Here is a 24,376-nt window from a genome sequence, read left to right as displayed (position 1 = left end):
ATGGACATCTGTCCGTGTACACCCGCCTGCCCATAAAGTAGCATTGGGCATCGGATCGTGTCCACTTGAAAAGCTGACAGGCAGACCTGATCGGACCGCCCGTGTGAAAGGGGCCTTAAAGATAACTTGTGCCACATTTGCAAAGGAAGTCATTAAGGGTGGAATCCATGTGTTACATGGAAAAGGTTTTCCATGTAAAACATGGATAATAAGATCTATTATAAAAGGTCAGAGGGGGAAAAAACAATGACAAGAAAACAGGGATGGACAGCATAGAAATAAAGTAATATACTGTGACACCAATAGGTTCTAGAAGTGACATATTTCCGTTTATTGGCTTAAGTAAGCACCAAAAAACCCACCGTCTGCAGGGGCCCTGAGGGCCGCACAGTAAGTGCCAAAGGGCTACACATGGACCCTGGGCCACAGATAAGGGGCTTTAAGGCATTACTTCTGCATGAAGTGGCTCAGTGATTGGCTGTGTTGGAATAACTTCATTTGGTGTTGCAGGGTACGGATACCACCATGCTGAACAAGCTGAACACTCAGCATAAACTGAACAGCTTTTACATCCCGCCCAAAAACAGCTACGAGACGCAGTTCGGAATCAGCCACTTTGCCGGCGTCGTTTACTACGAGACGAAAGGTGAGACAATATCCTAATATCTTTCTATGGGCTATGTATAGACACATATTATGAACATCTATTGGCAGGTAAGAGGAGAGTTATTTACACTAGTGGTCCCCCTATCCTGTGATGAGTCAAATTTAGAGGGGTCATGGTATCCAATCCAAAGCTGGCCATACACATTAAGATTTTCTCATTCCTCCTCAATCTGATGTCACTGCACAATGTGAGCGTCTCACAATGTGCATTAGAAGCTGCAGCAAGTCAGATAGAGACCGCCTCATTTCTTAAGGACGTCCAGCATCATCGGTGCGGTCCGGTACAATCAAAATAGTGCTTGCAGCATTTTGATCGGAGCGGAACCGCAGGCATAATGTGCCTTGCGATCCTTTGCAATCGCAAGGCACATGCGATCGCATTGCGGACGGAGGGCGTGGCTACGGTGCCATTCACTTCAATGGCCCGCCACGCCCCCCACCTGCCCAACAAAAAAGTGAGCCGGTCGCAATGTGATGCAGTGCGTTCTGGCCAGAATCGGGCCGCAACGCACTGCATCTAGTGTGAATGAACCCTAAGTGCTCATGGCGGAATCTGCTCTATTCTTCTTGTTCAGCCCGCGGGTTGAGCAAGAAGAATAGAGCAGTGTATGGCCAGCCTCACCTTGCAAACAATCCACTCCAGTGCTGCACTGTCCGCTCTCCCCTCTGCCACCAGTGCTGCCATCTTCTCCTGGTCTCCTTCTGGGCTTGGCATCTTCACCCAGGCCGGCATGATGTACTTGCACACGGGAGTTAACCATTTCAGCACAGGACCTTGCTGAGCCTGCGCACTGTGTTGGGCATGTGCACAAAAAAATCAAATTGTTGACAGGTTGGTAGGAGTTTTGTTTTGGCAGGCGAGATTTACACAGTGCCTTCTATAAAAACCTGCCCCACAGGTAAAACACATGTTACTTCCACTTTAACTGCTTTATAGATAAATATGCCGCTATGCTCAAACTGACTGCTAAGTGGGAGAGTTTCCTTTACTATAGCCACCTGATCCATCTCAGTGTGGTGATGAGAAAGCAGCAGCCGCCTTTGCATTCCTTTTATACGTTTAAGAACCTTTCAGAAATATATCTACCAAGCATTGAACTCTTCTTGCAGGAAGGTACAAGCAGGAAACTTCATATCCAACTGTTTGCCACTTTTTATTTATGCCCCCATGGCTTTATTTTGTTATGCCAGGGGAACCAGTTGCTTAGCTGCCCCAGTTTATTAGAGCACTTTGCTGACAGTGCAGGTGAGGCCATGTGCGGCCATCATCCTGAAAGGTGATAGGGGTAATTCAGTGTAGAAGAGAACATGGTGGTGAATTTGATAGGTACCAGAAGCCAGATGGTATGTGCAGAATTAGTGACATGATTCTTCACCAATCGTGTCTTCAGGGTCAGGTACAAAGCAATTTTCATATCACCGCACAGTCTCATGTTCCCGAAGCATTCAGTCCGGAGGTAATACGTTTTTGTTTTTTTTCTGACACTCAAGTCATTGGTTTAAAGCTGAACTCCGGGCACCAGAAAAATTAAATATATTCTTCAATAGCCAAAAAGGATACAATCCACTTTGTGTGCACCTGATGCAGGGGTGGGCAGACTCCGGCCCCCCAGCTGTGGTGAAACTACAAATGCCATCATGTATCTGTCTCTGGGACTCGTGGCTGTGAGAATCTTGCAATGCCTCATGGGATTTGATCTAATGTGTTTACAAAGAAAGTTATTAACTTTATTATTAGGGATGCACCAATACCGGTATTTCGGTATCGAGTACGAGTACCGATATTTTTTTCCTGTACTCGCCGATACTGAATACCGAGTGCCAGAAGTCCCATTCAGGAAGTCAGGCGATGTGTATTGACTTGCCACCCGGCTTCCTGATTAGCACGGAAGCCGTCCCCATGCTTCTCATCACTGGGTGACAAGAAAGCATGGAGCTGGCTTTCTGGCCAATCAGGCTTCCTGATTGGCCGGTAAGTCGGCTCAATGCTCCCTCATAAGGTGAGGAGGGAGCATGAAGCCGGCTCCCTTGCCAATCAGAAAGCCGGGTGTCGCGTCATTACACGGAGCCCGGCTTCCTGATTGGCCAGCTTCCCGACCAATCAGGAAGCCGGGCAGTGCATCATTACACGCTGCCCAGCTTCCTGATTGGCCGGGTAGTCGGCTCCATGCTCTCACGTCACAGGTGACGTGAGAGCATGGAGCCGGCTACCCGGCCAATCAGGAAGCCGTGCAGCGTGTAATGATGCGCTGCCCGGCTTCCTGATACCAGAAGTATCGGGCTAGGCACTGGAGCATTTGGGCGAGTACGAGTACTCGCCCAAATACTCGGCATCGGCACCGATACTAGTGTCGGTATCGGTCCATCCCTACTTATTATATTGGTATTAGTGATCATCACTGTGCTGTATATAGCCTGTGCAGAGAGATGAGCTTTAGGAGGGACCCAGCAGGAACTGAGGTGGGATCTATCTGACTTGCTGCAGCTTCTAATGTACATTGTGAGGAGCTCGCAGTGTGCAGTGATATCAGAGGAAGCGATTTCAGTCCAGGAGAGTAGCCGGTACAACTGTGCCAGGCCGGAGATCAGCTTTAAGGCTAGTGGGTCTTACTTACTGTGAAGAAAATTCTGCTGACTGCAATGGGTGGAAGCACCAGGGAAAGTCACGCTTGCTGAGATTCACCAACATGCAGACTGCGAGCAGTCTATTCACAACACTTGTTTCAAATTTTTAAGGAATAGAGGGGAAATCTTCCGGTGGGGACGCTTTTTCCAGCAACAGCTGTATGAGAGGGAATTTCTTTACTTTGGATGAATTCCTTCTTACTTCCTGTTGTGCCTCTGGGACAGGAAGTGAAATAAACATTTCTCAAATTAACCCTTCCCTTCTCTATCCCAAAAACTTTTGTCTTATATATCTTGATTTTACCCTCCTCTCTGCAGGATTTCTGGAGAAGAATCGGGACACCCTCCATGGTGACATCATACAGCTGGTCCACTCTTCTAAAAATAAATTCATCAAACAGATCTTTCAGGCGGATGTGGCCATGGTAAGTACAGATAACAGTGTGCGTGTCAGGGTTCAATGGTCAGTGGTGTTTGGTGCAAACCGTTACTGTGGCTTTAAAGCAAACCTGTCTTAAAAATGGATACTCAGTCCCACCTTCCCACCCTTTACCAGGAAGACTCTGGTGCCTTAATCTCGCTTTAGTGCTGCAGTACCTAAAATGCCATTGGGCGTTACTGGCAATAAACAGCATTGTCAGTAATTGCATACCCCATGGTGAGTTCCCGTGTGACAGCGCTAGGGCATGGAGATCAGGGCCAGGCCAAGCAGTAGGCAGAAGAGGCAGCTGCCTTGGGCACTTTAGGAGGTAAAGCAGAAGTTGCAACCTACCCTGCTGAAGTAGTTCATAGCTCATGAGTGAAGACTTCAACCCCCCTTGATTACTGTAAGGCCGTGTTCAAACCTCTGCGTTTTGTAGCTCGTAGCACAACACGAGGAATTCCATTGTTTTCTATGGCCCTTGTTTACACCTGAGCTTGCTACTGTCACCTCCCAGCAAAATGCCTCTTGCTTGAAATAGTACATGAGCTTTCAGGCAGCCTTGAATGTTGAATTGTCCCCATAGACTTCAATGGAAAGCCTTAAAATGGGCGTCACAAGCGTTTTTCAGCATTTTTTGCATGATGTCATAGATGCTACTGCCAAATAGAAAAATGCCTGAAGCTGAATGCCTGCAAAACGCTTACAAAATTAGCATATATGCTAGGAATGCACCGACACTGCTATCGGTATCGGTGCAGATACCAAGTATTTGGGTGATGCTCCGATACTTACCTCTGATACCGAAACTTCTGGTCAGAGAGAGCTCTCCCTCTGGCGTGCAGTGCCGAGGGAGCATGGAGTCGGTATCCTTTCCAATCAGGAAACCAGGCAGTGGGTTATGACCCGCCTCCCGGCTTCCTACTTGCCTAGGAAGCCGGATTCACATGTTGCTAAGCAGCCTGGCTTCCTAACCAATCAGGAAGCCGGGCAGCACGCAATGACCCGCCTCTTGATTGGTCAGAAAGCCAGGCTGCCTAGCAACAAGTGAAGCCAGCTTCCTGGCCAACCAGGAAGCCGCGAGGCGAGTCATGACATGCCGCCCGACTTCCTGATTGGCTTGGAAGCCAGCTTCACGTGTTGCTAAGCAGCTTGGCTTCCTAACCAATCAGGAAGCCGGGTGGCATGCCATGGCTCGTGTCCCGGCTTCCTAATTGGTCAGGAAGCCACGCTGCCTAGAAACAAGTGAAGCAGGCTTCCTAGCCAATCAGGAAGCCAGAAGGCATGTCATGACGTGCCGCCCAGCTACCTGATTGGTCAGGAACCCAGGCAGCCTCTGAAGCCGGTGTTCTTTTGCTAGAACACCGGCTTCACAGGCCATCAAGAAGCCAGGTGACAGGTCATAATCCGCCGTCTAACTTCCTGATATTCGGGGCACAATGCACCGGTACTTGGTATTGGCGAGTACCAAAAAAAATATCAGTACTCGTACTCAATACCAAAAAACGGTATCGGTGCATCCCTAATACTGTATATGTATGTAGAAATGCTCAAAAACGCTTAGAAAAACACCGGAAATCACTAAGGCCTACCATGAGTGATTTCAGGTCTTCTAAACGTTCTCCAGATGGTTAAGAAATTGTGAATACAACAATATATCGATGCTTACTGTGCAATGCTGTTGGGCCAACACTAGCTTCACTACCATGGAAGCCAGTGCCATCTTGGATGTGTCCTAGTCCCTACATCTTCCATTCCATATTCAACCCACAACTGACTGATGGGCATAAAAACATGGGGTTTGCTGGAAGGAGAAGTATCATGGATGTCTATGCTGGAGGCCTGGAGCTAGAGGTTGACGTCATGTTGGCAAGGAGCTCTGCAGACCTTGACACCGCAAGGATGCCAAGAATGACAAACACATTGAGCATGCACAAATATACATCATGGTGAAAATTTGGAAAGAGGAATGCTTTGGAGGACAATGGATGACATTTACTGTATGTATGCTGCACTTTGATATTGGGCAAGGTTCTCCTGGAAAGTTTAGATCCCTTTAAATGTCTTTTATAGACCTCAGAATGTTACGATGTGATTACATAACACTAATCCAATGATTATATAACACGGTTCAGTAATTAGTATCCTGGGAGCCCTGACCAAGTGATGCTTCACCTTGTATCATCTGTGCTGCTAATCTTCTTACTGATGACTGTCTTTCTTCTCCTGCCTCCTCCGCTGCGCTATGTCCTGTAGTTTCTCTGTGGCTATGCCAGCAGTGCTTTTGGCCCACCGTCTACCCCTCCTGCCAAGGTAAATTCAAGGTTTATGATCTCCTATCTGCTTCCTCCTATGTTATGTCTATTGTAAGGCACCAGATCCTCAGACATAGGACCCTGCTGCCATCTACTGGCTCAATCTACAGAACCTGCTAGACAAGAAAATTATCCATCCAGTGCCAGGCTTCTACTCGCTGGCAACTGACTCTACTCGCTGGCTGGCAACTGACTCTACTCGCTGGCTGGCAACTGACTCTACTCGCTGGCTGGCAACTGACTTCGTTGAAGCCTTTAAAACACCCCTAGCTCCAGGTTGGGAGTGTTGAACACAGATCTCAAAGCAGATCTTTACCCACCAATTTAATGTCTCCTAAAACAATTACTTTTAAGGCATGCCAACTAAGGAGTTGCCACTGTGCTTATTTCAGCTCTCAAGCCCTCAAATGGCTGGAGTCATAGCTGATCACATGTACAGCACCAGGGTGACTGCAGAACCCTATTGTTAAATAATACATTGTGATAAGAGGGAGTGTAAAAACCTAGAGAGCCCATTAGATAGCCCCAGCGAGCCCTATTGTTACAGAGTAATTCCACTCTTGTTGAGAGAAAATCAATCTCTGGGTGATCTGTGCACATTACAAGGATTTTAACAAACTTTGTTGCAGTTTTCTATCTGTTTCTATTCTGAAGAAAAATCTGTTTGTTGCAGCATGTCCTTTCCAAACTGATCCCTGAGTGGGAGGGTCTGGGTTCATTATAACCAGCTGGGGGACTTCCTGTGTTGTAATGAGGAAAGGTGCAGTGTTTGTATCCCTTGCATCCCTAGTAGTGAATAACCCTTAGGGCTCGTTCACACCAGATGCAGTCAGGGCCGGATTTACTCCCTCTGCTGCCCCAAGGCCAGGTTCCTCAATACGCTCCCCTACCCGCCAACCCTTCAATGGAGAATGGCCTGCAGGCTGCATACAAGTGATCCCGGCTTCCTCGCTGTACATTTAGCTTTGCTTGCCCAAAGCAGGGCTACATGTAGAAAACAACCACCCGCCCGGCGCCCGGAACTGCATGTCCCGGGCGTTGGGAGATAGGAATTCCACACCCCTGCTGCCCCTCTAATCCCTGCTGCCCCAAGGCCGGGCCTTGGTTGGCCTTGTGGGGAATCCGGCCCTGGATGCAGTGCGTTCTGGCCAGAACGCACTGCATCGCATTGCGGCCGGCTCACTATGTTGTGGGGCAGGAGGGAGCATGGCGGTCCATTGAAGTGAATATGACTGTAGCCATGCCCTCCGGCTGCAATGCGATCGGCCGCACAGAATCGCAAGGAACATTATGCCTGCGGTCCAGTCCGGGCCAAAATGCTGCAAGCACTATGGGACCGGACAGCAGTCATAATGTGCCTTGCGATCCCTTGCGGCTGATTGCATTGCAGCCGGAGGGCGTGGCTACGGGGCCATTCACTTCAAAGGACCGCCACGCCCCCTCCTGCTGTCATCTTTAATAACATTAAATTACAAAATGGCTTGTGCGGCAATGTAGTGCGCTCCCCCCCCCCGACACCCCCATCTTGCTTCCTGGGCTCTGCTGCCCCTCCTGGGGGCCTGGAACCAGCATCATGGATGTCAGCGGGAAGTGGTTAGGAGAGCAGTGACCATCCTTTTGCTGATGTCCTCCCTGCTGAATGGAACCGGGAGCAATGATGATTGCATCACTTCAGGTCCCTCAGCTGTCATTCCCCAGCTGTAGAAGCCAGGGAAGTAGCTACTGGAACACGATCTGCGCTCCAATAGCTTCTTTGGAGTGGAAACGGGTGACACCGGGGGTCCCTAATTTCATCTGAAAGAGCACCTGTCACCACTAGTATGCTATCACATAGGGGGCTTGGGAGCCCCTTTATGTGATAGCAATTAAGTTAAAAAATAAATTAAATTTAAAAAAATAAAAGCAATTTAAAGTTTCCCGCCGCAAAGAGCATGTGCATATTATTGTAAACATGTGTTGGGTGTGCCTATGTAGGAAAACGATGATTGAGCCACACATGTTAGGTATCGCCACATGAGCCAGAGTGAGAGAAATAATTCTAGTGCCAATATTCACGGATGACAATTTGGGGTACTGTATTTTGTTGCTGTTTCACGAAAACGCATGCAGTTTTCAACCTTGGCATGTTGCTTATCTATTTTTTCGTCATAACCTCATCGTTTATATTTTAAAAAATGTTGACTACATTATGTTTTTGTGCACTAAAATTAACTTAAGTGTATTTTTTACTAAAATTTTGGGTGTGATAAAGAGCTGTGCTACATCAGGCGATGTAAAAACTTACAACTGCTGCCATTTTATTCTGCAGGGTCTCTGCTTTCAGAATATACAGTATATAATACAAGAATGACACTTCAGTTAAATTTAAGTGCCAGAAAAACACAACATATTACCCATTTTTTTCTAAAACATGAAAGATGAGGTTGTGCCAAGTAAATAGATACCCAACATGCCAAGCTTGAGAATTGTGTGTGTCCGTGAAATGGCAACGAAATACGGTACCCCAAATTGGCCCTATGCAACGTTTTAAATGCCTGTACAGTTCACATTCATTTAGAGATATCTGTGAATATTGGCCCTAGAATTATTGCTCTCACTCTGGCGCACGTGGTAATACCTAACGTGTAGCGCAATCTACGTTTTTATACATAGGCCCGCCCGATAGATGTTAACATCACTACTCGTGCATTCGCAGGGGTCGGGAGCTTTATTTTTTTTTTGTACTTCTAGATTTATTATATTTCACTTAATTTTTTCAAGGTTTTTTTTTTACTTTATTTCATTGCTATCACATAGGGGGGCTCACAAACCCCCTATATGATAGAACATTGGAGGTTACAGGTTCTCTTTATGGGGACAATAGTGGTCTATTATACCCCTAATGCCACCTTTCCATTGCAATGAAGCTATTAAAGTGCAGATTGCGCTTGAATAGCTTCTTCTCTAGCTGCGGAATTACAACTGAGGAACTGGAAGTGATGCAATAAGTGTCACTTCCGGCTGCATTCAGAGGGGAGGCGATAGGCAAACGGATGGCATATGTCATCGGCAGCAAAAGGGTTACAGGGTCAGTCCACCACAAAGTTATATTGTAGTTTTATTTGAAACCTTGTGGGCTCAATCACACCTGGCTTCTCATCTGTCTTAAGGTCCCCACACACCTTAAGACAGATGAAATCCCGCGATCGTACGATTATCGTAAGGTGTGTGGAAGTCGTGCGACCTCTACTAGCGCAAGCGCACACTGCCCGTTTGGCATTGCGGTCATCGGAAGCCCGTCCCTCAGGGGGCGTGGCTTGCAATCATCGCAAGTACGATCTGCCTATGCAAGATAGGCAGATCGTACGTTTTTTAAAGTACCTTACAACCATCGCAAGACAAAAGTCTTGCGATGGTTGTAAGGTGTGTGCCCAGCCTTAGATACTCCCTCAGTGAGGTCTTACTGCTCTTATTTAAAGGAGTTGTAAAGTCCCAGCACCTCCTCTCCTTAGCATTGTATTATTAATACATACTAGAGTTGTTTCTGATAATACAATCAAAGCTTACTTGAAAAATGCCCTTTTATGTAGTGAGCGCTGCCTTCCGTCTGCCCATCACTCCCAACAACTTCCTGGGTTCCCAGTGTGCTTTGTGTCTCTTTCCCTGCTGCTTGATGTGATGTAATCTCCATTTCTCAAGACTACGTATCCCATCATGCATTGCTTCCAGCAAGCAATGACACTGTTACATTGTTCAGACATTGGGCTGCAGTTCGAAGGGCAGACTCTGTGAGAGTAGACACTTTGCCTGACAAAGGAGTCCTGTGAGAAACGTTGCATCCACATGTCATGCTAAAAGAATACGAATGAAGATAATATTCCGAAGCAGAATGGTGTGTGGACAATATACAGTATCTTCTAGTCTGTGAGGAAAAGCATATTCACAGGGCTAAGTGGCATTGTGTCGGTGCAGTGAGAAAGTCCATCCTATGGGCCTTCAATAAGAAAGTTTATTAACTTCTTGATGGATCTGGTTATTAGGAGTGAGATGGAACTTGTGGAAATTCAATGTAAAAATACAGATTTATTTTTATTTATTGACCATAGACACAATTTAAGTGTATTTCTAAATGCAATCAGTGTAAGACTTGGTATCAGTCTCATGCAATCCTCTGTACAGCAGAGTTTTTGTTTTTTTACCCTTTAAATGTTCTCAGCCACCTTTTGTATGTTCCAGCATCTCGTGTTAGTATAAGATACATAACAATCCAGCAGCAATGGTGGAAACTAGGGATGTACTGATACCGATACTAGTATCGGTGCCGATACTGAGTATTTGGGTGAGTACCCGTACTCGCCCAAATGCTCAGATACTTACCTCTGATACCGGAGCTTCCGGTGAAAGGGAGATCTCCCTCTGACCGCAGTGCCAAGGGAGCATGGAGCAGGCTTCCTTTCCAATCAGAAAGGCAGGCGGTGGGTTATGACCCGCCTCCTGGCTTTCTGATTGGCTAGGAAGCCGGGTCATGTATTACAAAGCAGCCTGGTTTCCTAACCTATCAGGATCCGGGTGGCACGTCATGACTCGTGTCCCGGCTTCCTGATTGGTCAGGAAGCCACGCTGTCTAGAAACAAGTGAAGCCGGCTTCCTAGCCAATCAGTAAGCCGGGAGGCGGGTCATGATGTGCCCCCGGGTTTCCTGATTGGCTAGGAAGTCAGCTTCACTTGTTGGTAGGCAGCCCGGCTTCCTAACCAATCAGAAAGCTGAGAGGCATGTCATTATTCGCATCCTGGCTTCCTGATTGGTCAGAAAGCCACACTGCCTAGAAACAAGTGAAGCCGGCTTCCTAGCCTATCAAGAAGCCGGGAGGCGAGTCATGACGTGCTGCCTGGCTTCCTGATTGGTTAGGAAGCCGGCTTCACTTTTTGCTAGGCAGCCTGGCTTCCTGACCAATCAGGAAGCCGGACGGCACCTCATGACTCACTGCCTGGCTTCCTGATTGGTCAGGAAGCCAGGCAGCCTCTGAAGTCGGTGTTCTTTTGCTAGAACACCGACTTTACGGGCAATCAGGAAGCCTGATAATCGGGGCACAATGCACCAGTACTCGGTATTGGCGAGTACCGGAAAAAAATATCGGTACTCGTTACCGGAAAACTGGTATCGGTACATCCCTAGTGGAAACTCTTGTAATGGACACAGCAGGTGTGTAGAGCCAGGAACTCGGTACAGAGATCTCATCTGCAGGTGATTTGCAAAATAATATTGGACATAATTTAGCAAACCGCAGTCCTGCGCAGATGTTATTGCATGAGCGTGAGGATCTGGTGCTCTTCAGATCATTTATGTATTAACCGCTCATTGCTGGCAATAGTGAAAGTCCTGACAGAACAAGGCCCATTGTCTTTGTTATTTCCTTTTTCCGCTCTGAGAATTGTTATTGTGCATCATCTCTTTCATATTTCTCAGTGCCGTCAGTCAGTGCTTCTGAGGACATGATTGTAACTGTGTAACTGCTGACCAAATACAAGGGTTCCATCATGACAGCTAAGGAGCCATAATGTAGCTTCTGTATATAACTTAAGTGACATGATACACTTAGAGAAAATAATAAAGATCTCAATGCCAATGGTAACATCAATTATTTCTATCCATAAGGCCTTTCCAATAAACACTTTCTTTTTTTCTCTTATCTCTATAGTTGCCGGTATGTGTTCGCTCACCTCCAGATCTACTGAGCCGACCTGTGACAGTTTTATTGTCACGGGTCGGCTAGAACTATGAGGTGAGTGAAAAGCACTCACCTCATACTTCTCCTTTAACTTAATGAATTTAATGGACTTGTGTCTTTTTTCAACCTGACTAACTATGTAACTATGTATATAAGAACACACCACACAGATTTCAGTGGATAGGACAGTACCACAGATCCAGTTACATTTATTTATTATTATTTTTAAAGCACACAAAAAAAATGACATTAACCATTAGAGCCCATTTAGACTTTGGCATCCATGTGCATTGCGTTAAGGTAGTCTATTCAAATTAATAGGTTGGCAAGGCACAAAAAACAGACAAGCACCACCTTTGGCAATACATCACACCGCAGTACATGGTAGTGCATTACCATGTGTTGCTGGTCTGGATGGACAGCAGTGCAAATCATTTGGCAGGTTAAGCAGTTCAGTACACACAGTATTCATGCTCTGCATTTATCTGTGGTTTGCCTAGAGTTCAGTTTCATTCTTTATACTGGCTGGGGTTGCCACCTTTTCTTTAAGCAAAACCCGAACACTCTAGCGCCACAGGGCAATTTGTATTGGAGAATATAAAGGAGAGAGAGAGAGGAGGGACAGCCAGGAGAGGGAATAAGGAGAGACAGCCAGGAGAGAGAGAGCGAGGAGAGACAGTCAGGAGAGAGACAGCCAAGAGAGAGAGCGAGGAGAGACAGCCAGGAGAGAGAGGAGAGAGACAGCCAAGAGAGAGAGTGAGGAGAGACAGCCAGGAGAGAGTGAGAAGAGAGAACCAGGAGAGAGGAGAGACAGCCAGGGGAGAGTGAGGAGAGACAGCCAGGAGAGAGTGAGAAGAGAGGAGAGACAGTCAGGGGAAAGTGAGGAGAGACAGCCAGGGGAGAGTGAGGAGAGATAGCCAGGGGAGAGTGAGGAGAGACAGCCAGGGGAGAGTGAGGAGAGACAGCCAGGGGAGAGCGAGGAGAGACAGACAGGAGAGAGAATGAGGAGAGACAACAAAGAGAGGGAGAGAGTAGACAGCCAGGGAAGAGAGACAGCCAGGAGAGAGGAGAGACAGCCGGGAAAGGGAGAGGAGAACAATCTGGGGAAAAAAGAGGAGAGACAGCCAGGAGAGATAATGAGGATAGACAGCCGAGAAGGAGAGAGAAGAGACAGCCGGGAAAGAGAGAGGTGAGACAGCCAGGATAGAGAGTGAGCAGAGACTGTGAGCAACACATCTGCCTGAAGCAGAACCCCCGTGCCCTTCAAAACCTATCTGCACCCTGTGTTTCAGACATCTCCTTGCTCCTTGTGTTTCAGATACCTCCTTGCTCCCTGAGTTCCAGCATCCTCTGTATCCTGTGCCTCCTCCATGCACTCGAGTTGGAACACCAGGACCCCTTGGTTGCCCTTGTCCATCTGACATCTTGTGTCCGGCTTTCAGCTGGCCTGAAACCTGAACACAGCACATACAGGACTCAAAACCCAGGATGTCTGGGTGAATCCCGGACAAGCGGCATCCCTAATACTGGCCAAGGATCTTTGTGCCTTTCTTGCAGTTATAGTGGCAGTAGAGTAGTAGGACATCTCTATATCTCTCTATCACTGTCTCCTGGAAAAGCAAAAGTGTCGGGGTTAAATTTAATATTAAAGTTCAGCACATCTGCACCCCACCAGGTGTCATAGCAGATGGAAAACAAAAAATTCAGTGCAAGAAGTCTAAACCCCTGCACTCCCTCGGTTGTGATAGCAGCAGTCAAAGGGTTAAATCATTAGTGTAGTTCAGCTCCTCTGCCTCCCTCCATCCATGTTTCCCTCTCAGTGACACAGGAGGGAGGAAGAGGCTCTCTCACTCTTATCATCTTTCATTTCCTGACTCTAATTTGTTTGCTTCTAATTCCAATATCTGTTTTTTTTTTCTTTCAGGGGGCTGAGACCAGGAAGCGCTCGCCCACCCTGAGCAGCCAGTTCAAACGTTCATTGGAGCTGCTGATGAGAACCCTGAGCGTGTGTCAGCCTTTCTTCGTACGATGCATAAAGCCCAACGAGTACAAGAAGCCCATGGTAAGTTCGGTGCCTTCGGTGGGGTGGTCTTCAGGGGTCACTTTATGGAGTTTTAAAAGTGTAGCATCGCACACTCACATTGAAGATCTATCAAACTCTCGTCTTCATATCTGTAGCAGTTTCCTGAACTTTCTCAGAATGTCATGAAATCTTTTCCAGGACATTTTTCTTTGTACCTTTAGTGGAAGCGTTAAGCGTAGTTGACCAGTGATATATCCTCAACACCAGCCTTTCTCAATCAGGGTTCATCCAGAGGGTGTTGAGGGTTCCTTGATTAGATGGTGGATTAAACTGCCAAATGGTCTGTATGGTTCTGTCTCTAATGCCACATAACAGAGCCAGTGGTATGGAACCAGTGGAACATCTCCTCTGGTTCTCTTCTTCTCTTGTCTTGCCTTGTTCTTCTTTTGCCAAGTAACTATCCACTGACAACAATGATCATGTTAGCTGTCTGTAAAGTGTGTGGGGGGGGGGGCATTCTTCCCACTGACCACCAATGTCAGGAAAATTCTTTCCACTGACCATCAATGTAAGGAGCATTCTTTTCTTCCTGATGGCTATTAATGTAAGGGACATTCTTCCCGCTAGCCACCAAGAAGTGTTCTTCCCACTGCACTGGCCACCAATTTATGGGACATTCTTCTCACTGATTACCAATGTTAGAAGCCTTCATTCCACTGACCACCAATGGCAGGAAAATTCTTTCCACTGACCATCAATGTAAGGAGCATACTTCCTACTGACCAGCAATATAAGGAACATTCTTCCCACTGGCCACCAGTGTAAGGAGCATTCTTCCTGCTGGCTATCAATGTAAGGGACATTCTTCCCACTAGCCACCAATGTAAGAAGTGTTCTTCCCACTGCACTGGCCACCAATTTATGGGACATTCTACCCACTGACCACCAATGTTAGAAGCCTTAATTCCACTGACCACCAATGGCAGGAAAATTCCTTCCACTGACCATCAATGTAAGGAGCATACTTCCTACTGACCAGCAATATAAGGAGCATTCTTCCCACTGGCCACCAGTGTTTAGATCATTCTTCCTGCTGGCTATCAATGTAAGGGACATTCTTCCCGCTAGCCACCAATGTAAGGAGTGTTTTTCCCACTACACTGGCCACCAATTTATGGGACATTCTACCCACTGACCACCAGTGTAAAGAGCATTCTTCCCACTGGCCACTATTGCAAGGCACATTCTTCCCACTGGCCACCATTGTAAGAAGCATTCTTCCCACTGACCACCATTGAAAGAAGCATTCTTTCCACTGGCCACCATTGCAAGGAACATACTTCTCATTGTCCCCCAGTGTATGGGGGTCACTAGAATGAATTTCCCCAATGGTGACTCAGACGACAATAAATATCTGTTCCCCAAAAGAGGAAAATAAAACGGTTTTAGCACCAAAAAACATACATCTCTATAAAATTTAAGGTTTTTTTTGTCAACTAAGGTTTTTATGCCTATACATAATCATCACTCTGTATTTGGGGGTTTCATATCATTCTTATCTGGGGTAATGAATTTTTATCATACATTACTAATTTGAATGTCTACCTCATCAGAGTTCATCTAAAACCTAACATTTGTGTGTTATTGCATAAAAATCTTTTCCCAGTAATATCTTATTTGTGAGATTTTATTTTGTTGTGTGTAGAACATCACCTGTATTTAGGAAGAGTTACTGGGGGATGATTTAATAAAGCATTTGTAGCACGTTTGTTGAGTTACTGTTGTATTAGAAAGACCTGCACCAAATTCATTAAGCTGTTTGACAGTTTTCTTGCTACTTCCAACGCTTGCAACAAATCCAGGTAGTTCTTATGTGTGACACTTTTACATTCTGGTGCTAGGGCTGTGAAAAACTAGGAATAAAGAAATACTACCATATCAGTGATAAGAAAAGTAGAGGTAAATAAGATCTCTTCCATATGGGAGTAAATTGGGTCGTACATAAGTATTGTGTCCCAGACAAATCATGCAAATTCAAATATACCTTGCCAACAATCTGTCACAAGTTGCGCCATTTGTTGCAGAGACGGGAGGCAGACTTCTAACAAAATGTTTTTAAAACTCTTTACGAATTCCAGGGACCATATTTTGATTCAATTTTTGTCACTTTGTAGAACCTACGTGGCTTTGCCGTTTCTCCTCAATATTCCAGTATCACCTACTGTGACTCCTATTTCTCTCTCATTAATATCTCCTCATTCTTTTCCCTTACAAGCAGTGCTGTCCCTAGCCTTTTTGCCACCTGAGGCTGGTCTTGGAGGGTAGGGGGGGGGTCTGAATCTCCCCGGCTAGCTCTTAGTAACCCGGAGTGCTCTGGCCAGTGTCCTGCCCATCATATACTGAGTGGCCCAGGTCTTCTACTGAGTACACTGAATATTCTCCTGAGAGCTGTGGATCTTCTACTGCATGCCCCGGGTATTTTACTGAGTGCCCCAGGATCTTCTACTGACTGCCCTGGATCTTCTACTGAGTGCCCCAGGATCTTCTACTGAGTGCCCCAGGTCCTCTACTGAGGGCCCCAGGTTTTCTACTGAATACACTGGATATTCTACTGAGAGCCCCAGGTCCTCTACTCAGTGCCCCAGGTTTTCTACTGACTGCCCTGGATCTTCTACTGAGTGCCCCAGGATCTTCTACTGACTGCCCTGGATCTTCTACTGAGTGCCCCAGGATCTTCTACTGACTGCCCTGGATCTTCTACTGAGTGCCCCAGGATCTTCTACTGACTGCCCTGGATCTTCTACTGAGTGCCCCAGGATCTTCTACTGACTGCCCTGGATCTTCTACTGAGTGCCCCAGGATCTTCTACTGACTGCCCTGGATCTTCTACTGAGTGCCCCAGGATCTTCTACTGACTGCCCTGGATCTTCTACTGAGTGCCCCAGGATCTTCTACTGACTGCCCTGGATCTTCTACTGAGTGCCCCAGGATCTTCTACTGACTGCCCTGGATCTTCTACTGAGTGCCCCAGGATCTTCTACTGACTGCCCTGGATCTTCTACTGAGTGCCCCAGGATCTTCTACTGACTGCCCTGGATCTTCTACTGAGTGCCCCAGGTCCTCTACTGAGTGCCCCAGGTTTTCTATTGAATACACTGGATATTCTACTGAGAGCCCCAGGTCCTCTACTCAGTGCCCCAGGTTTTCTACTGAATACACTGGATATTCTACTGAGAGCCCCAGGTCCTCTACTCAGTGCCCCAGGTTTTCTACTGAATACACTGGATATTCTACTGAGAGCCCCAGGTCCTCTACTCAGTGCCCCAGGTTTTCTACTGAATACACTGGATATTCTACTGAGAGCCCCAGGTCCTCTACTCAGTGCCCCAGGTTTTCTACTGAATACACTGGATATTCTACTGAGAGCCCCAGGTCCTCTACTCAGTGCCCCAGGTTTTCTACTGAATACACTGGATATTCTACTGAGAGCCCCAGGTCCTCTAGTGAATGCCCAGATCTTCTACTGAGTGCCCCAGGTCTTCTACTGACTACCCCGGGTCTCCATTGAAATAAGGAGATGATACATTTTAATGCATAATCCAATTTTGTAACATTATATAATGTATCTACTTTCTGATTAATCTATTTATATTTTTCTAAGCAATGATAATACTTTTGATTTATATTTTTAGTCATGTCATCATAATGTTATATTACAGTTTTTAGGCCAATTCATTTTCGTTCAGTTGAAAAGATTATATTAACCTTAAGCTGGCCATACACTATACAATCTGCATGTACTTAGAGTGCCTAAGATCTGTCAAATATGTAGAGCAAGGGCCTGCCGGATTTGAAGTTGAATGGATTGTTTAGGTTTGTCCTCATGTTGCACAGTTTTGGAAAATCTAAGGGGGTTATTCACAAAGGTGCTGAAAGCAGCCAAGTGAATAACTCAGCCGAAGTGAAGTGAGCCGAACAATATTCGGCTATTCACTCCGGCTCAGTACGGCTAATTTCAGTCATACATCGGCTGAAATCAGCCGTACATCGACTGCCTTCGGCTGCACTTCGGTCAGCCAAACATGCTCTGCATGTTCGGGTGAGCCGAAGTGCAGAAGGACTTCAACTCAGCTGATCCAACATCTGGATCAGCTGAGCCGAAGCTCCGGCAGCTCTCTCGCTGCCATTCGCCCGTATTCTCATAGGGTCCGAACAGCAGTGAGTGAATAGCCGAATGCCGCCGAACGGCATTCGGCTCGGCTATTCTGCTCGGTATCTCCGTGGTACCGAACAGAATAGAAAATCAATGAAAAGAGTTTTTTTTTAAAAGGTTGAAAATATATTTTTAAAATGTAAATAAATTGTAAAATTTAAAAATAAATAAAGATTTTTTTAAAAAGAAAAAGAAACAATTGGGCGGAGCTAGCTCCGCCCAACTTTTTCCTATCGGCCGGCACCTGCTAGAGTCTTCTAGAGTCTTCTAGCAGATCCCGGCCAATGAATAACAACTGGGCGGAGTTGTTATTGTTTAAGGACAGATCAGTGTCTCCAGGTCATTTGGGGACGCTGATCCGTCATTGCAACTGGGCAGAGCCAGCTGTGACATCACCACTTGCTCCGCCCCCCCTGTCATTTGCGGGGCGAACGGCTGGCCTTTGGCAGGTTGTTTGCCCCGCTTCGACTGTCACTTCTTCTCAGTCGACCCGGAAGCATATGCCTTTGGCTCGGCTGAGCCGCTTTGCCGCCTTTGGCAGCTGTATGGGCTATAGTGAATAGCTGTACAGCAGCCCTTCGGTTTCCATGTACAAAATGTTTAATGGTGGTAGCAACATTAGCGATAAACTGTTTAAAATTAACTCCGTTACAAAAACTAGAGGCCATCACCTAAAATTGGTGGAAAAAAAATTCCAGCACAAGGGGCGAAGGGGGTTCTTCACAGTAAGATCAGTTAGGGTCTGGAACTCACTGCCACAGGCGGTGATTTCAGCAAATAATGTGGAATTGTTCAAGAAACTTTTGGACGATTTCTTAAGGGACCGTAATATACAGGGGTACGGGTACTCCTAGAATGAGATCCTAATAGGTTGGACTTGATGGACTAATGTCTTTATTCAACCTCAAATACTATGTAACTATGTAACTATGACTCCAGGCAAAACGGTTTATTTTGTATTGGATAGAACTGCTGACGAGTCATGTGACTGATGCTATACTGGGTAAAATACCATTAACAGTTCACCCATATACATTGCCTCTTATCTTGAAGCCCTGATGGAGGAGCGTGATTTTGGGCCCCGGAAACACGCTTCCCCTTTTTTATTCCATGGCAATCATTAACGCTTATATCTTTTACTTTCAAACCTTAACTGAACAAACTCAAGAGAATCTGATTGGTTACTATGGGCAACCGCTCCAGAATCTGTCTGCTTCAGTTTTGATCAACTCCCCCCTTTGTATTTTGATGCATTCTCCACCATAAGTACTTAGGGGGGGATTTATCAAAGCAATTGCAACAGTTTAGCCTCTTAGGCCCCCGTTCACACCAGGGCGGTTCGGTCGGGGCGGATTTGTCCGCGGTGAACCGCCGACAGGAACAATCCCATTCTTACGTGGCTCCACACGATTCGCACCGCCCAAAACGCTCCCTGAGCTACTTTTTTCACGCTGATCAGCGTATTTTTCATATAGATTTTAATAGAAACGCGCGTTTTGGGACGCCCTTTCAAAAATCGAGCGGAAACCGTACTGAAACGCTTCCGCCCTGGAGTGAATAGGGCTTCAAATCTTTTTTTTTTTTATGTGCAAATCTGTTTAGCCGCTCCTTTTACCATGTGCACCCGTTTTTGGCCTGAGCTTGCACTATTTTTCTGATTGCGCATGTTTTGCGTCTGTTTTGCGATAGTTCACAACTGTTTACATCTGCGCTTGTACTGCGGCTGTCTGAAACTGGAGCATCGCCTAACACATCAATCGCAACTTAAGAAGTCCCCATGACCACTTCTTCAGGAAGCCACAGTTAGACCCCGTTCACACCGGGGCAGTCCGGCCGCACGGATTCGCCGACATGAACGATCTCATACATCGCTACGGGGACCGTTCATGCCTCCACATGATCCGAACCCTCCCCCGCCCGAACTGCTCCCTGCACTATTTTTGCCGCGCTGATCATAGCGGTTTCCATACAGCTTTCAATGGAACCGTGCTGATCAGCGTGGTTTTGGACGTTTTTAATTGCGTTTTAGCACTGAAACGCAATTAAAAACTCCCTTTACCTCCCTTTTGAGATCAGCTCGGTGACCGCGCTGAACCGCAACCGCCCTGGGGTGAATGGGCTCTTGAGCTTCATTGCGAGTCTTCTTTCCTGGAGTCTATTTATTCTCATTTATGAACAACATTACACTCGCATCATAAATCTGGCGCAAATATATCCCATGCGACTCTATGTTCAAACACTCGCAATTGTTACGATAAATTCCCCCCCCCCCCCATGAACCTTTTCACAGTGGGGAGCACACATGGATGTTCTCAGCCGTGTACGATTGCTTCTTTGTTATCCAATCAGCTTGCTAGGGCTGGGTGCTTGACTAGATCTATTGTGTAACTTAAAAATTAAAACATGTGACGCCATTGATCTGGTTGTGCTGTCTGGCAGGGATGTCTGGACCACAAACCTGGCTGAACAGAAGTGCAAATCCTTTGTCATGTAAAACAGTGTATATATTCTCTGCCTTTACCCTGGCCTTGGCCTTTTAATCCTGATTGCCATAGGGGACAGAATATACGTACAGGGGACTGCAGGTATATTCCTTGTGTTGTATGTACTACAGTTCCATGTAAACTGTTATAACATCAGGAACAACACCAAACTTTAAGGGGCCCATTTATAACTCTTTCCTATACTCCTCAGTGCCATCTATAGGTGCCACCACCTTTTATAAATAAAGGGGCAGAGAGCATACAAACCTCCATGCAGATTGTGTGTCCTCTTTTTCTGTAGCCCCAGCACTCCATGAACAGGAAGCTCTCAGTACAGAGGCTTCCTGTTCATTCACAAGCTGGAGATAGTACATTACTATCAACCCAGTCATGAATGGAGAGGAAGCCTCTGTGCTGAGCTGCTTCCTGTTCATTTATAAAGTGAGCAGATAGTAAATATTTACTATGTCCCCATTCATAAATGAACAGGAAGTGATTTATATCACTTCCTGTTCATTCATAATTGGGGGCATAGTCATCACTATGTCCTCAGTTAGTTACAAACACCAAGTGACCAGTACCGATCACTCCGTGTTTGCTCAGTACAGTGAAGGATCGGTATATATTTACCAATGATGAAACTCTACCCCCTCCGGCCTTGTGGACTGGGTAGCCTCAAAGCAGCGGTGGGCAACTATGGCCCTCCAGCTGTTTTGGGACAACAAGTCCCATGAAGCATTGCAAGACTGACAGCCACAGGCATGACTCCCAGAGGCATGATGGGATTTGTAGTTAAAGCACAGCTTGGGGGGGGGGGGGCACAGTTGCTCACCCTGGCCTTTAAAGAGGCCGTTTAAACCCAGCCCACCCACCTTCCCACTCCAAACCTGACGCTGCTCAAAGAAAGAACCCAATACTACCAGGTATGGAGGAGCATGTGACTAACTCCATGTGACAGGGCTGTGCCAAATCAGCACACAGGGAGTCCACAGCACCGTGTAAGGCAACTCATACTACACAGGGTTTTCCTTCCGTCTACATGTACAGCAGAGCTCAGACTGGGAGGGGCAGGGATGGGGGCCAATTAGGTGTGCTGCATGCAAATGTGCTAATAAGGAAATGCTGATAGGAGGAGAAAGCAGAGTAAGTAGAGAGATGTCTGTGAAGGTTTTCATTCATCCAGGTCATGGTAAATCTGTGAAAAATAAGTCAAGGCCACTGGACTTGATGTAAGTGAGTAGAGAGATGACCTAATTACTCTTCTGCTTCTCCTTCTCTGTCCAATTAGCAGGTTTAGGATCATTTTGTTGTGTAATGATTTCCCTTTTCCTCCTTGACAGCTGTTTGACAGAGAGCTGTGCGTCCGTCAGCTTCGGTACTCTGGAATGATGGAGACCATCCGGATCCGCAGGGCCGGGTACCCCATACGCTACACCTTCGTGGAGTTTGTGGACCGATATCGGGTGTTAATGCCAGGAGTGAAGCCGGCTTACAAACAGGTGCTGTGTATATGGCAGAATAAGCAGCTTGCTGTAAATTATAATCAAGTTTGGTCAGGGCAGCGATCAGGTGGGTACGTCTGATACTCATGTAAGGGGCCTGGGCAGCCTGGGGGCCCGCCCGGGTTCCTTACATGACTATCGGCCGACGGTGAAGGGCGATGAGGCGGAGGCCTGGCCCTAGCAGCGCAGGGCCCCAGCATTGCTGCTGCAGCGGCTTTGAGACAAGCTAGGGCCCCATCAGCGACACTGCTCATCTGATGTCGGACTGGCCGGAAGTGACGTCAAGTTAGTGACGGGACGTCACTTCTGGCTGGTCCGGCGGCAGATGAGACCATGTGTGCAGGTAAGAGGAGCTAGGAAGGAAGGAAGGAAAGGAGGGAAGGATGCAGCCCTGACCAGCCCACCTGAGACCCCTTCAGAGCCCACCATAGACAATCTCAGATGGGCTGTGCAGCATCTATGGTGGGCTCTGCAGGGTCACTCTCAGGTGGGTCCTGTGTCCAGTGCATCACTAAGCCCTGCGCCCAGCACGTCACTAAGCCCTGCGTCCAGTGCGTCACTAAGCCCTGCGTCCAGCGGCGCGGTGGGGGCACGGCCTAAAGCCGTGTAAGGGGCCCCAAAATTTCTGATGGCTGCCCTGAGTTTGGTTGAATTCACAAAGCTTTAACTCCAGCCTAAAGCTGCCCACATGCAATACAATCTGATTGTATAATCTCCATTAGGTGTAGGCTGGCCATATGCAATACAATCTGATTGTACAATCTCCATTAGGTGTAGGCTGGCCATATGCAATACAATCTGATTGTACAATCTCCATTAGGTGTAGGCTGGCCATATGCAATACAATCTGATTGTACAATCTCCATTAGGTGTAGGCTGGCCATATGCAATACAATCTGGTTGTACAACACCCATTAGAATAAAGCTGGCCTTGTACTATACAATACAATACTATACATGTAACAGTTATGAGTGGAGTTCTCTCTCGTTTATCCCGGGCTTCTTGCTTATATTTTCCTTTCTCTTCCAGGGAGACTTGCGTGGAACGTGTCAGCGCATCGCCGAATGTGTTTTGGGCAAGGATGATGATTGGCAGATTGGAAAAACGAAGATTTTCTTAAAGGTACATAAACCTCTAGAGAAAGCTTTGCTTTCAATTCAGATTTATTACACAAGGAAATGCTGGGAGTAACGGCGGGATACATCGTGCAGTCACCAATAGCGTTGTATCTATAGCCAGACCAATGATGGCTGATTGCTCTGCCCAGTGACGTGTTACTTTGTATATAAAAGCATTCCTGTAAAAGAAGACGGAATATACTTTCCTCTCCGATGGCCCGGAATCTTTGCTGCTCCCCCCCCCGCTGCAGGCTTTGGTTTCTTCCGCCAGCTTATGTATCGCTACAAGATGTACGAGCCAGCAGGAGGAACCACTGCCTGCAAAGGGGGATCGGATGTTCCACACAACCACGGAGCTTAGTGGACTGCTTGTAGCAGCCCGGGGGGGCAGCGCAGAGGCGGAGCAATTTTTTTTATTTTTGCACACACACATTACAAACTGAATTTTCGAAGAGAGAAAATTACTTTAAAACCCCCCAAAATGTTATATTTTCTGAAAAGCAAAGACCCTGTAGACTAAAAATATGGGAGCTGCATTTACCTATGTCACACGGTATTTGCACAAATATTTATCAAATCCATATTTTTAGGGGGAAAAAAAACACTTAAATTAATTTTAATGCACACAAACACAATTCAATACCCTTTTTTTCGTAAAATATATAAAATGGGGTCACATCGAGTTAACAGATACCAAACATGTCAAGCGTCAAAATTGTACGCGCCCGTGCAATAGCAAAAAACAATGGTGCTCAAGCATTGTGCCCGAGCCCCGTGTGACCGACACTTCAGCCATTTTTGTGACAGCTGTGAGCAGGAAGTGCTGTAGATCAGGGAATGGACGTTCTCCAATCAGCTGCCACTCTCCATCCTGACACTAATAGTCGAGGTCTTGGGTATCCCAGAGGTGTGGGGGACCCCGAAAACTATGGCAGCGGAGTGTGGGGGAGGGGGTACCATCTATGCAGGCTGGTACATCTTGGTTTAACTTCTTCAGGAACAGGCCATATATATATATACACTGAGTGGCCAGATTATTATGACCACCCCATCAGTAGTTCGTTGGGCCACCTTTTGCCTTCAATACTGCGGCGATTCTTCTTGGCATTGACTCCACGAGAAGTTGAAAGGTGATGCGAGGAATCTGACACCATGCCTGATGAATAGCACTGTCCAGTTCTGTGAGATTTGATGGTTGTGGAACCAACTGCCTGATGGCTCTTTCAACTTCGTCCCACAAATGCTCAATTGGATTGAGATCTGGTGATTGTGGGGGCCACCTAAGCAAGGTAAAGTCTCCCT

At 46.7% G+C, this 24,376-nt stretch overlaps 1 protein-coding gene across 1 annotated transcript in view; it reads left to right on the top strand.

Annotated features, from left to right (window-relative positions):
* MYO7A (myosin VIIA) overlaps positions 1–24,376 on the top strand; it is a 111,334-nt gene that overhangs the window by 29,761 nt on the left and 57,197 nt on the right. The window contains exons 13-17 of the mRNA XM_018569759.1: positions 511–646; positions 3,610–3,716; positions 13,659–13,796; positions 21,794–21,952; positions 22,986–23,078. Coding sequence (XP_018425261.1) covers positions 511–646; positions 3,610–3,716; positions 13,659–13,796; positions 21,794–21,952; positions 22,986–23,078 — 633 coding nt within the window. The remainder of the gene's footprint in view (positions 1–510; positions 647–3,609; positions 3,717–13,658; positions 13,797–21,793; positions 21,953–22,985; positions 23,079–24,376) is intronic.

Source organism: Nanorana parkeri, unplaced genomic scaffold (assembly GCF_000935625.1).
Source record: "Nanorana parkeri isolate BGI_ZX_2015 unplaced genomic scaffold, ASM93562v1 scaffold1389, whole genome shotgun sequence".
NCBI lineage: Eukaryota > Metazoa > Chordata > Amphibia > Anura > Dicroglossidae > Nanorana > Nanorana parkeri.
Note: the sequence above shows the minus strand (reverse complement) of the source record. Positions and strands in the feature narration are given on the sequence as shown.